The following is a 14,741-nucleotide window of genomic DNA, read 5'->3' as shown; positions in this document are numbered from 1 at the left end:
TCAAATTAAAAATTATTTTAATCTAAAAACTTAAACTGTTAGATAATTTAAAATATAATTTATATTATTCTTTAACAATATTAAACAATGCAACATCTTTTGACGCAGGTAACTTGATAGTGAGTCAACTCAAAAAATGACTTCATTTCGCAAGGAAGCAACAAATAATCGAATTACAAATTCTCCATTCCATCTGGCAAGCATCTAATTAACTATTGATGACATATATTGATTGTAAATTGGAAACTGATTGATGAGAAGAGAAAGTCAAGTAACGCAACCAACCATAACACATGCGATTGCTGTACTCTCACGGTATATATATTTCAAATGTTCTTAGCTGGAAATCATGTCGATCTCCCTCGTGCTTTGATTGATTCCTCGACTTAATCTCCTATATGGAGTTGCCTACAATTATACCTTATCATGACAAGTTTGAATACATGGCGCTATAAGCTTAAGACTCACATATATATAGTTTCAAAATGTACGTAAGACAGCAGCTTATTCGATCGATCCTAGCTAGCTAGGCAGGCACACACTGCGACGTTCATTCCAAGTCATGAATCGGATGATCAGATGGATATCTCTTTGAGCTCAAAATGATGATTTAATTATTAATGAGTGAAATTTAAGTGGCTTTTAGATAGTACTGTCATGGTAATAGATATAGAAAATAAGGAAAAAATCAATATTTGTAAGGATTTTAGAGATAATTTATGTGTTTTTTAAGCAGTAAGCATAAGAAAACATCTCCCATCTGTCTTCAATATCTTCGTCTTTTTTATCCAAGAACAACAACCGAACATTATCTTGATGTGCTATAGTTTAGGATTTAAGTACATGGTATTGTTAGTAATTATTCTTTAGCTTTAGGCAAACTAAGCTGGTGATTGGTTCATCCATAATATATTCTCTCTTTACGCTCTAGGTAGTAAATCAAATCATAGATTTTCTCGAGAATCATGCACAGAGAATTTGCTTTCTAATAATAAATAAATAAATATGAATTTCTATCTTTCAGATAAAGCATCTTAATTATTTCTCTCAAAAGACAAAAGATACATCTCTAGTTTTGAACAAGAGAGCATTGCATGCGTCGAATCTAAAATCCCTACCTAAATCGGCCCCCACCCCCTTTTCCCAATATTTGAGGCAACCCCGCCAGGTAGCAAACAAGAGTCGAAAGAAACTGGCGTAGACTATTTAAGTACGGGAATACAGTAGATAGTAATTTCAAAAGTTATGTATCAAGAGCAACTTCTTATCCATCACTATCTAAAAGTTGCAAGCATTTTGTTGTGTTCTAGAGGGTAATAACAGTTATTTTTAAAAATATTTTTATTTTAAAATATATTAAAATGATATATGTTTTATTTATCAGCTCATCAAAACAATTAAAAAATATAAAATAATATTAATTTGAAAGAAATAAAAATTAATTTTTTTTGAAAACTCTAGTTGAAATACCCTCTAAACACCCTCATTGCCTTTCTTCCCTCATTGTCTTTCTTCGACAGACTAGAACTACCAGAATATTTATCAAAATTCTCAGATCTCATTACACGGGAAGGTGGATGACTCATCCTATATTTGATGTATATACTACCACCATTCTATGCTTGTTGAAGAAAATAGCTAGCTAGAAAGCAAGCATCTAGTAATCAAATACTTCTCTAAGCAAGGACAACAGTAATTGAACGAAGAAATATTTTCTAGAGTAGTAAAATCTAGATATCGATAAAAGATGGGAGAGCACATGCCGGAGGTCAGATCTTACAAAACGAGGGAAATTCTAAATTTTCCCGTTTCTTTCCTTTGTACCAAATCTAGCAATCTATGGAAGCATCTTCGATACCTATATATATATATATATATATACACGTGCCTCGACCTATGTCATTGGCCATAGTCTACATAGAACACATATCACATGCAGGAGCATTAACATTTCTGAATTTCTGATAATCATAAGCAACATTTTCCATTCTACCATTTAGGTCACATCCATGCACGTCGCCTCAAGCGGCTAAATATTGCTGTTTTGCAGGCAAGTAGTCGTATAAACGCCCATCAAAATTTTCCATTTACATACATAAGGAAGAATGCATACACATGTAACCAGGCTGAGAGGAGAGCAGTCAAAAAGGAGGACAGAGAGGAGAGAGGGGAGAGAAAGAGAGGGTGGAGCTAGATTGGAGTTGTTCTTTCATCGTGTCACTTGGCTATTAATGGATGAAAGGCTTCCAAAGCTGGCCCTGCCTTTATTTTTCTATCTTCTCAAGAATTTTTACTATATTCATAAAAAAAGGGTTTTAAACTCTTTGCCTAACAGAACAAGAAACCTATTTCTTTCCATTTAAATCCGGCAAGCAAGCCAATAAACGGGAAAAAGCGCATCGAGTTCAACACCAACCAGAAAGCAATCGATTCAATATATATCTCAACCATAAAGTAATCAACAAACAACGAGAGCGATCAGCAAAAAATTTTAAGTAGATTGCACGAATCCACATAGAAAACAAAGAAATAATATTAAGTCATTTCATCATCGATAGGATCAAATTAAATAAACCCATATCATGAAATCTGAATTGAAATTCGAAAAAAAATTCAAAAAAAAAAAAACATCCACATTCTCCTTCCTGGCAATGTTCCATTTCTAATTTCTAAAATCCCTATGCTCTCTCTACTTCAGTTTCGAGTGCATGCATGCTGAAAAATGAAAAACTTCTACTACAACAAGACCACCTATTTATGGAGTTCTTTGACAAATAGATAGGTTTTGTTTAGAATGCAGCTAGGACCTTGGGGGAGCGAAGAATTGCGTACCAGCAATAAAAGCATTGAGAGGAGCTGGATATAGAGAAGATGGATCGAGCAAAGTATTGCCAGCAGCTGGATTGCTAGTGTTTGTTGTAGTTCCCGTGGTGCTAGTTCCTGCTGCTGTTATAAGAAGTTGTTGTGCTCCACTGGAGGAGCTCTCACCGCCTGTACTGGCGTAACGGCCATCTGCACCTTGATCATAGAGAATTCCTCTGAAAACATGGCCTCCAATGTTAACAGCCGTTTGATATGCCAACTGATCATCTGCATCGTCCATGGCGCTTACTTTAACGCAACGAAATATGGCTTCTGAATTCACCTCTGGTGGAAATGCTGTCAATTCCAGCCCTAATTCATCTCAGAGTTGAAGAAAATCAGTTCGAATGAAAGCAAATGATATTTCGAGTGGAATTAAATAAGTGAGACAAAGAAAATAATTTTTTGCTAATTAATTTCATGTGACCTTTTTTTATCGTCAATTTTACTAGCAAACAGTGAAGGAATGAAAAGAAAAGAGAAAAGAGAAAGAAAAGCACGTGGTGGGTGGCTGACTATGGAGATGGACTTGCTCACACACACGCAAATGATACTTGTCTTGCTGGGTAGCAACAACTGAAAGTGCTCTCACAAGAACTATTCCTTAAAGATCTCTAGATCTCTCTACTTAACTTTCTCAAATTGTGTTCGGTTCAGTTTCTTGTAAATCCTCGTCAAAAATCTTTAAAAGATTTGTTTACAAAGGGAACCCCACCATCAAATATTTGTAGTTTTAGTGATTTTTTGTTGGTCTGTGTTTGTATTTTGAGCTCCTACTAGTAGTACTAGCACAGCTTTACCTGACGTGGTAGCGGCTAAACGAGTGCAAGCAAGAGAGGAAGCACCACCATGATTCTCCCTCTGCCTTTTTGGATTCTCTCCTAGAAACTGTTGTTGATGTTGTTCTTGTTGTTGATTATGTTGTTGCAAAGCAGCTAGTTGTTGTTGCCTTTCTCTCCTTTTAGCAGCAGAGACCCAAGTGCTCTTAACGTGGGTGTTGCACGGAAACCCTCGACTCTTACAACAAGTTCTACATCTCAAATGGGGACAGTCTTTTTTAGCTTGGTTTCCACAGTCTTGACAATTCATTCCTCCTCTTAATCCTCCTCCTCCTCCTTGTCGCGTCAAACTAAAACCTGATCTTGAAGAGTGATCATCAGATAAACTTCTTCGACTAGGACCCACTCCAAACGAGAAGCTGTTCATGTTTTGCTGCTGGTGATAATACTGCGGCCATAACTCAAACCCCTTGTTGTTGTAGATCTCCTCGTTTGATGGTCTGTACAAAAACAAACTACTATTATTGTCTTCTTTCTCTTGATCTTGTTTCCTCGACGGTCCTTCTCCCCCACCTAGATAGAACCACCCTGCCATTTCTTGCACCCAAAAGCTGATACCAACCTCAATTTAGAAAAAAAATCCATAGCAGGAAAATGACAGACTCTGGAAATCTGCAAGATCACAGGTTTTGCTTTTTGGGTCTTTTAAGAGTTGAATTTTGGTGGGGTTTCTAGGGGAGTCTTAAATCAGTGGAGTGTTTCTTTGATGGCTGACTATATATTTTATATGACTCGTCGATCTTCTCTTGATCTGATTCTGAGGACTCTCTGGGTCTAAGGTTTTTGCAGCCTTTTTTGAGTGGAGGGTTAAGAAAGAGGTAAAAACTTTCAAGATTTTTGCTAACTGTATAAGAGGAAGAGACCGAGAGAGGAAGAGAGAAGATGGGTAAGCTAGACTACTATTCTTGACTTGTGGATAGAACCAACCAGGCAGGCAGCCTGAGCTAAGGCCAGCTTTCTTGAATTCTCTTTCAATGTTAACGAAGCAATAATGGCACGGAATTAGAGCCCTGCTACGCCGCCATGGCAACTGCACTGCTCTCCCCACTCTGCGACACTTACCTCATTTAAGACAGACCTACTTTCCCTCTCTCTTCTCGTCAATTACTCTCTGGTTCTTTCTTTGTAGCAGGAGCAGCTCTCAGTGTTTTTTTTAGAGTGACAGTAAATAAATATAAAGGATACATGAGATCGAAAGAAAAGAACAAAAGTAAATCTACTTCTAAACCACTTGGGCATTCAATATCTCCCACCTAACAAAAAGTTACAGGAATAAATAAAATATATTTATTAAATAAAAATTGTTTCTATTTAATAAAAATTCTTAGTATAAAATAATTTTTTTAGGACTTTACTTATTGGATATATATAAAAATTATTTAAAAAATATTTTTAAAAAATTATTTATAATTTTTTCTAGATTTATTCAATTTAAGTGGGTGTTTGAGAATGGATTTCAACTTGTTTTTTTATTAAAATTTAAAAAATTTGTTTTAAATTAATTTATTTTAGTGTTTTTAAATTATTTTAATATATTAATATAAAAAAATAAAAACTACTTTCACAATAGGTAAACACTCTCTAGACCAGATATATTTACTTATATTTACTTCTCTTAACCTGTTTTTTATTAAAATTTTAAAAAATATTTTTAAATTAATTTATTTTAGTGTTTTTAAATTATTTTAATATATTAATATAAAAAAAATATTTTAATATATTAATATAAAAATAACACTCTCTGAACCAGATATATCTACTTCTCTGGTCACTTATCTACAGTTGTCTTCCAGTTTCAATGTACCTAGAATCGAAGATGTTTTCAATCTAGCCATTCAATTGTTATCTAACGGCCGGTGGTGGATCCACGTGGCAGAACAAAGGCTTTTGCCTCTTCGTTCTTTGCTCCGGGAAACCTGCTCAGTACTTTTTCTGACCCTTTCGATCCTGTAATTAAGTTTGATTTGATTTTACTCCAATTTTTCAATCTCGAAGCAATCCAATGACACCGTCTCACCTATCCATTAATATTACCTACGAGAGTATATTTGTCACGCTCTAATATTTAAATTATTAGATTGTTAAGTTATTAATGAACCATTAAATGAGCCATTTATTTTATTTAAAATAATTTTATTTTAATATTTTTAATTAAAACTATTAATTAAGTTAATTAATTGAAGAATTAATCTGTTAAATAATTTAAATGGGATGAATTAATAATTAAAAATAAAACTTAATCCGATTTAAAAAAAATTTTATTAGAGTCGCCGAATCGATTAACTGGTTCTAATAACCGGTATTTAAAATCAATGGTTAGAGATGCAGGGTGCAAGTGATGTAACGGTTGTTATTGATCTAAGTTTAGCTGGGAATTTCATGGCAAACTCAGGGGATTGTGTGTATTTCCCTTTTCTCCGTATTATTTAGTTTTGTTTTTTCCAATTTTCTTACCTGTCAATTCCTCTTATGCAGACACTAAAAAATCTACAATAATTTTTTATACATGTGACTCAATTAGATAGATTTTTTTTATATTATTTAGAAATTATTACTTCAAGTTTTATAAATTTTAGAACTATTAAAAATTTATAAAATTATTAATTTCAAAATATATAAATTAACTCGAACAATCATGTTAATTAAAAAAAACCCTACACATAATCATTTTATCATTGACTCAGGACACAAAATTTATTTCGTTAATGAGATACTAGTGTTTTAATTGTTCTTTAAAATGTTAATTTACTTAAAGGTCAACACCTTTGAATTAGAAATGACAAGGCAAGGGTGACAATTCACCCAATCTCTCCTCTTACAAGGATGAAAATAAAGATTTATAAAAATTTCTAGCTATTAATCCTGTGGAGTCCAGTTGGTTTTTTGTTATTTTCTACATGGTGGTTACTAATTACCTAAATTCTACGTCTCCTGATAATAAAAATTAACAAAAAAAAACTTCTATATGTTGTTGGAATTTCCTTTTCCATATTTTTTCCCACGCATTTTTCACTATTTTTCGTTTGATAACATACAAAGAAACAAATAATTGCACATGTAAATGTCCAAAACAAATGGATTCGTGAAATCATTTTTATAAAAATAAATATCATTGTATTGTTCCTTGAAAAAAAAAATTCCTTAATTGAATCAACACGATTTGAAAAAAAAAATTCCTTAATTATTAATTTATGTTTAATAATGTGATGCATGATTTTTTCTATAAATATTTTTTAATTAAAAAAATATATATTAATATCAGTCTATGAAGATCATTAAAATATATTAAAAATATTAATTTAATATAAAAAAAAACACGTTCAAAAACAAAAAATACCGCAATCCTAACACTCATATATGTTGGAAAATCAAGTCAAAATATAAAAGCAAATGGGATGATCACCCGCTAAGATCTAAAACAAAAGGGTTTGAAAACTTCATAATTTAAAAGCAATAATGAGTGTTACATGTTGATGATAAAGTTTCATAATAATTGAACTCTAGTACCTAGAGAACTATCCCTGGCTTCCCATGTCTAATTAAAATTAAAATCTCCATCCATTATGCTTGAGGATGCACAGCTTCTTCTATGGACTCATCACCACAAAATCATCCTTCTTGCAAGAAAATGACTTTAAACTTTCAGGCCCACCTTAGGTCGCTAATAGAAAACTAGTAGTCTCTAATAATTTCTTTATCAAAGCACCACGTGAACCGCAGATTACTAGTCTCTAGTAAATGGATTTCAGTATATATATATATATATATATATATATATATATATTTGGTAATGTGGTGTAATTATTTTTTAAAATATTTTTATTTTTATATTAATACATTAAAATAATTAAAAAATATAAAAAATAAATTTTTTTAAAATACACGTTCCACATCAAAATAAACACTACCTAAATAGAGACTCCCGCGGCCGCTTCTCAGTCCCCACCGTACTCACAACCGTGCCCAGTATCCCTAATCAAAAAGTCCTTCCAGTCTAGTTAAACTAACTAATTAATCCTCGTAACTTTAAAAAATGTATTCTTGATCCTTATTTATTTTCTTCTTTCTTGGTAAATAGAATTAATAAAAGATAATTAATTAAAATAGAGAATTTTTACCATGAAAGAATGAAGGCCAATAAACTATTATATATATATATATTAATTTATAATTACCTCGAATCATATAATAGTTTTTCTTTTGTATTTTCGGTGCGGTGACGTGTATCGAGGTTAGAATTTTATGGATCTTAGATGATAATGCTATAAGCAAATTTCTTGCAAAGTATCTGTGGCAAAAACATGTTGAAAAACCACATGAAGCTTCAAAATTCAGCTGAAAAGTTGAAGTTAATTACTATAATTAATTAGCATACTCACGAGACTTTTGTCTAAGAATTCCAAGTAATGGGTTGGTCAACTTAACTCATGAATCTTAGATCAATTCAAATTTATTCTAAACTGATATTATATTAATATTTATACATAAAACAACATTATTTAAAAAAAACTTAAAAAAATTAAAATAACATGAGTTGACTCGTTAGATCACTTGATTTAGCTATCCTTTTATTTTATTTAAAATAAAATCCAACCCAAGATAAACTCAAGATTGATAGATCATTGTGTTAATTTGACATATCCAATGTAAAAACTATGCTAATTAGGAGTCGAGGAAGGAAGTATCATTGTCCTTACTATTGACCGCTCAATATTGCAAATATAAACTAAAAGCCATATATTGTTTCTACATGAACTCATAATGCTTTTTTTTTTATTCTGGTCATTTAACTTCTTTTTTTCATTTATGACCAAATTGGTAGCCAACTACTTATGATTTATTAAGAAAGGGCTAAATTGAAAAATAAAGGATCAGGGTGAAAAAAATAAAAAATAAGTGGCAATGTCAAAGGTGGCTTGAAATATTCACTTTGGTTCTTTTATTTAATCTCCAAATTCTATCTTTTCAGTCCCTCTAACTTTTAAAAAATTAATTTTGATCCAAAAAATTATTTTTTTAATATCTCGGTTCCTAGCTCGAGAGAGGGGGGAGAGAAAGGTGTTGAATTCCAATGATAAAGAAAAAAATTAACATCGACTTCAACAATAAAAAATGTTGATTTTGATGTTATTGAATTGCATTCAATGAAAAAAGTTTCATCTGGGATGTTCTTTGGCATTCCCATTGCATAAGAGGGCAGACCTCAATTAGGAAGTTTATTAAATTCATGTTGATTTTGAATTTTTTAGACCGATTAAATACTAATTTAATACTAGAAATGGGTGTTTCAAGGGCTCTGCTATGGTTTTTAGGTGTTTTTGACTAGGAAATTGGGTTATAAAGGGTTTTTTTTTTTCATGGGAGTTGATTGCTTGGTTTTTCAGCCTTGGGGGCCAAAAATTAGAATAGCAAACAACATATCACTTGTGTTTTTTTTTTTTTTAAGAAAGGGTAGACAACATGTTATCATTCCCTTAAAAAATAAAAATAAACTAAGCATGTATAGGCCTCAAGATTGCGTGTCTCAATCTTTTTATTCATTTTTTATTTTTAGAATTGATTTTTTTTTCAGTTTTATCCTCTCGAGTTGGATTTTTATTCATTTTTCTTGTTGATTTTGTTTTTAATTTTATTATTTAATATTCAAATAATTTTAAATTGAAAAACATGATTTGTTTTAGTTTGATACTTGTATATTCATCGCGATCTTAAATAAATACCCTGATATTTGGTTGATCCTTGATTTTGTAAGTTTCTATTTTTGTTGTTGTGTAATTAAATAAAAAATTATAAAAAAATTGTTTAACAAGATTGAGTTCTTAACTTGAGTTGCGAGTTTGATTTGTTAATTTTGTCTAATTAGAAATTATGCTTCATAATTTATTTTGATTTACTTCTTAAGATGTTATTGAAGTTTTAAATAAATGTCTTGACATTAAGTTGGTGGTCGATTTTACGAGTGACTATTTTTATTATAATATGATCAAATAAAAAATAGTTTTAAAAAATTTAAACTTGATTAAGTTTATTATTCAAGTCACATGTTTGATATATTAAGTTACAAAAATCCAGATAAATTTAGTAAATTTCTTTTTTAATAATTTTAAAAAAATTATTTTATCTTGAAATTTATATTTAAATCAAATTATATTTTTAACTGTTGTTTATTTCAACTTGCCTTTAAATCCGCTAAGATAGCGTTAGGTCAAAACAACTCTTGATCTGTTTGATTTGAAACACTAACCAGACAACGAGACAGGTACGAAGGTTTTTGGATTGACCGTTTGACGCCAAGTTTTTTTTTTCCCCGAGACCTTGATATTCATTTTTCTAGGTCAAAAATCTTTGTTGCTGCTCGCAACGCAATACAGGACATCTATCTAGTTCTTTGTATATTGCAAATCATAAATGCATTTGTTTATCCATCGCCGACACGGAGCTGTTAAATGTTAAAATTCCCTTTCCATGATTTGTGGTAGCAACCTAGAATAGCCTTATCTCTCTATGAACGGAATATATAGCAATTCACGTTCCTATGCTCGATGAATTCTCTGCTCTTGGCGTTGATCGAAAAAAGTCGGTAGAAATGGATGGAAAGCTTCATTTTAGGGATCAGTGATCATCAGCTAGACGTGTTTTTTAAGAGCCTGTCATGTTTTCTAGACCGTGTTTTAGCAATCAAATTACCATGGCTGTCATATTCATCTAGCTGCAGTTAGCCTGCTTATTATATTAGCTTTCTTTTGTGAGAGAAATATTCATGAACCAAAACAAACTCTGTTTAGAAGAGGTCAATCCTAATAATAATAATAACAATAACAAATATTAATTAATCTATTTCATTTATTGTTCCTATCAACAATATAATAACTCATATAATTGTGGTTTTAAAAAATATATTTTAAAAAAACTATAAATTATAGTTTTTTCATAACTAATAAAGAGTTTTCAACAAAATCTATAAAAACATTATGATGTATATTGATGAATCAAAATTTTTAAATTTAGAATTGGGACAAAATACAAACCACAACCTATATAGAAACAAACAGAGACTAATTTTTTGGAATTGGATTTTATTTGCAGTGCAGGTCCTATTACAGTGCTGTGATGCTGTGGAAGTTCGAGGTAGGTCATACGATACGAGGACTCGAAGAGTTAATGCTAAAGCCCTAACTACATGCATATGCATTTTGTATACATAAAAAAAGAGGAATGTTTCAAACAAAACGTGAAGTAGTGTTTCAAAGACATTAGTGGTGATATTACAGTCCTCATAAATGGACTAAATCTTGATGGTTGATAACTGGAAAGAAATTTAAATTCAAACTAGAGCTGATCAGACCTACATCTGACCATGCACAATCATCAAACATGACCCTCGATGCTAGGATGTGACAATCTCTAGCTTGTGTGTCATGATATCGTTTTCTCTTGAGATTAGGTACAAGCGCCCGCCCACCGGCCAAACTATACTAGCTAGCTCTTTGCATTTGTTGTGTTCTTATCATACATTACTTCGTCATGTTGAATCTAATTTCCTTCTCCCCCCGTACTCCGTGACAAACATAGGGATTGCACAGCTCCTCGAGCAACTCAGGCAACCATGTAAATTAGGCAACAAAGTAATCATTGAAAAAGATTATATTATAATTAAGCATAAAGCATGACAGCCGAATTGAAGAACTTCGATGTTTAATTATGATTAGCAAAACAAACGACAACCGTTTAACCACAGCTAGACAGCTGGTTGGCTGATGGTATAACACTAGCCATGCATCTTCTCAAATTTAGTGAAAGCAAGAACCCGCGGCTAAAGTAAAACCCTTGTTTTTTTTCCTTTTTAACATATCTCATTTTCGGCTGTAGAAAGTAAACATATGTTTATTGGTTTTCGCATGAAATTTTTTATTTGTTTTTAATGAGTGAGAGCTGTGCTGGGTTTTTATTAAGTGATTGGTGTGGTGGGAGAGTCTCAATAATTGTGTCTGTGTCTTTCACTCTCGAGCCTCGTGCATGCATTCTTTTCTCCAGTTGACTCTTCCTCTTTCTCTAATTCCTCTCCTGATCGGCTATGCATTGATACTCAATATTTCTCACACATGGAGCTAGGTTAAGGTAGAGGTGACCCTCGAGGGCACATCATGAATCCTCCATTGAAATCTATGATTTTGGACTTTGTTATCATGGCATCTTTGGATTAAAAATGAAAAACAAAAAAAAAAAAAAAGAAAAGAAAGAAAGCAACCTACTTTTAGGGTAGGTTATATGCCGTAGGAGTACTTGAAATCATTTCTATATATAATAGTAATTTTCTTTTTAACTCTTCTAGCATCGTACGTCGGATTCTAAGGAATCTGTTCACAAAATAAAGAATATAATCGTTCATAGCTTTAAAATTCTAATCTTGTATGTTTCTTTATATATATATATATATATATATATATATATATATATGGAATATTTTATATTCAATTGTAGAGATATTTTAAACGTTAAGCACAATAAAAATATTTAAATATATATAAAAAATGAAAAAAAATATAATATCTTTCCATCAATTTATGTCTGTTTTCCGTGTAAAAATAAATTTGAAGGATAAATTATATATTAAAAAATCTCTTGTGTAACTACTGGTTTCAAGTTATTCCTAACCATTAATCATGCGGCAATACTTGTCTGCCGTTCAATTCGGGAAAGTGAAGCTATAATTGCAATTTGCTTGCTGTTTCCTTGTCAATCTCGAAGGCTTTTCCGCGTTCTAAAGGAAAATGATTGAGAGTGAATGGCTTAAAACAATCGAAGCACATGGTACCCGCTATGAAAGTAAGTCATTGCCGTTCTTGAATTTACAGTTTTATTAAATAAGTTGGTCGATTTGTACCCAAGTGAACTCGAACTCATCTGGGAAGGCTAGAGCTTCATGGCGAATGTGCAAAAACCTAGATCACACGCACTGTCACACCAGATACATTTCTTCACTGTTTTGCCTGGACAACAGATCATTCTTAATTTCAGCCACAGTGAAAATCAGAACATAATGAGTTATGCTTTCTCCGCTGCCTAATGTTATAAGTACACGCAACAAATTAAGTATCAGAAACTTGTTACTAATTGGAGATTAGTATCCTTTAAGAAATTAATCAACAACAGTCCTTTGATAGATAAACTTTTTTAAATTAATTTGGTTTATGAAATATGTAATGGGAATTTTAAATTCAATTTATATGTGAGGTCCTTGGGAGTAACTAATGGACATCATATTAGTTATTTATTGTACCCACTCTGAAAAAAAAATAGAAAAAAAAATTATAAGTGATAATATTCTTATTATTTTTTATGGGCTATGAATTTTATTATCTTTTTTTAATTTATATCTTTTTTTTTTCAAAATAAATTCTAGAAAGTAACTAACATGATGTCATTGATTACTCCCCGAGGGAGACTTTTCAAATTAAATTCTCTTAAGCAATCAAATACCAATAATAATTTGATTTCCAAATAACTAACGATTAAATATTTATAAGCCTTGGTCCGCAGATTAAGTCAAACAAACTCACAACTCTCCACTCCTTCAACAGTTTTATCAAACTCTCAAATTTATCATTGCTAAAGCTTTTAGTTTCGATTCAATCGATTCTGGCGACTCGAAAGATGCATTCAATTCAGAATCAACGAGCAGGGAAACTAGAAGACTATATATGCATACAAAAGTTTCATGGTGTGATCTAGAGAGGAAAAGGAGATGCACTCTTGAATAAATTTGGGTTTGATTAATGCTTCAGTTGATCCGAAAATATATACCTTATTGTCCAATAATAAAAAAAAAAACTGTTCCTCATACGTAGTACTGTAAGTTTTCTCAATTGTTTCTTGCATTAAAAAAGCAATCATCTGTAACCTTTAGTTTTTTTATACACGCCAATTTGTATAAATTTGTCAAATATGTGTCCTTTGCGCTTTGATCCTGGTGTTGGAATTTTACTACAGCTCCTGCCAACTAGGGGCTTGAAGAATCTTGAGGTCCCAGCAAGGCCTTTACTACAAGGTGCTTGTCAATGTCTATGGACTAAATAAGCTTTTGAGAGGCACTTCGGAGGTTCTTTTGTCCTCGTAGACTCGGGAGGACAAATATTGGTTGGTGCCTTTATGTCACAATGGTTCCTCAGTTGCTCTGATTTTCCAAAGCAAGCTAGCTAGCAAATCTTGTCACTTTGGAGCTTGGAGACATGAGCAAAGAACCCTAATCCTGCCCCACCCATCCTTACCCCATGCAGCAGGGCAGGAAGGAGACTTATATGAGAATACGAACCTTTATAAAGAAACCAGCCGTATTGTATCAATTCTTGACCGACCAAAACGCATCAACTGATGATCAGCATAGCATTTTATCAAACCCTAGGCAGTAATTTCTCTTGCATGTTACCCTCCACGCTCTGTTAAATTAAATGGTAGAAAAGTAAGCTCACATGTCGCAAATACGTAGGCCATAAAGATTTGGTACACAAGAGGACTTTGATGTGTGGTCCCCATCGTAGTGTGGGTCCAATTGGGACATAGACAAGGGGCCCGCCTGGCCTTGCATGTGAAAGACATTATAGATATAGTTTTCCATAGACTGAATTTTGTAGAGCATAGGTTTCTGTTTGAGCATATTATTGGTGTAATATCCGTTTCGTAGACATAATGTCTCAACAAAGGTTACAAGACTCAATTCACGTGCCTACCACCGCTTTTCACAAGCCTAAGAAGAACTTGTTGTTGGAAGCTTTGAGCCTTTCAATCTCAAATCTTCAACCAAAACCAAAGTGCTATTGCAAACTACATCGTTTTAAACTCGGCTTAGATCTATGTATTAATCATGGTATCCAAAATTTGATATGGGTTGGATTTAAATTAAATTAAATGAGAGTTAGTTTGATTAAATTCAATTGAATCAACGAGTTAACTCACAACTCATTCAACCTCAAAACTGATTTAATTTTAAAATAAAAAAAACATTATGAGAAATTAAAAACTTTAAAAAACTATATATATTTA

The 14,741-nt window shown here is 32.1% G+C and overlaps 1 protein-coding gene across 1 annotated transcript; it reads right to left on the bottom strand.

Moving 5' to 3' along the window:
- Positions 1-2,559: 2,559 nt before the first annotated feature.
- LOC133693165 (protein SHI RELATED SEQUENCE 5-like) lies at positions 2,560-4,872 on the bottom strand. The gene is made up of 2 exons (XM_062114324.1): positions 3,663-4,872; positions 2,560-3,174 (listed from the first exon to the last, which is right to left on the bottom strand). Exons 1-2 carry the CDS (start codon positions 4,234-4,236, stop codon positions 2,801-2,803), a joined length of 948 nt encoding a protein of 315 aa, XP_061970308.1. The 5' UTR covers positions 4,237-4,872; the 3' UTR covers positions 2,560-2,800.
- Positions 4,873-14,741: the final 9,869 nt, after the last annotated feature.

Source organism: Populus nigra, chromosome 5 (genome assembly GCF_951802175.1).
Source record: "Populus nigra chromosome 5, ddPopNigr1.1, whole genome shotgun sequence".
In the NCBI taxonomy this organism is placed as follows: domain Eukaryota; kingdom Viridiplantae; phylum Streptophyta; class Magnoliopsida; order Malpighiales; family Salicaceae; genus Populus; species Populus nigra.
The sequence above is the reverse complement of the archived record's forward strand: the minus strand, read 5'-3'. Positions and strand labels throughout refer to the sequence as shown.

Bases quoted from the DNA above. Each gene is read 5' to 3' on its own strand.
- LOC133693165 (XM_062114324.1), bottom strand. From the start codon at position 4,236: ATGGCAGGGTGGTTCTATCTAGGTGGGGGAGAAGGACCGTCGAGGAAA. The intron at 3,175-3,662 runs GTAAAGCTGTGC...GAGATGAATTAG, and splicing joins TTTAGCCGCTACCACGTCAG to GGCTGGAATTGACAGCATTT.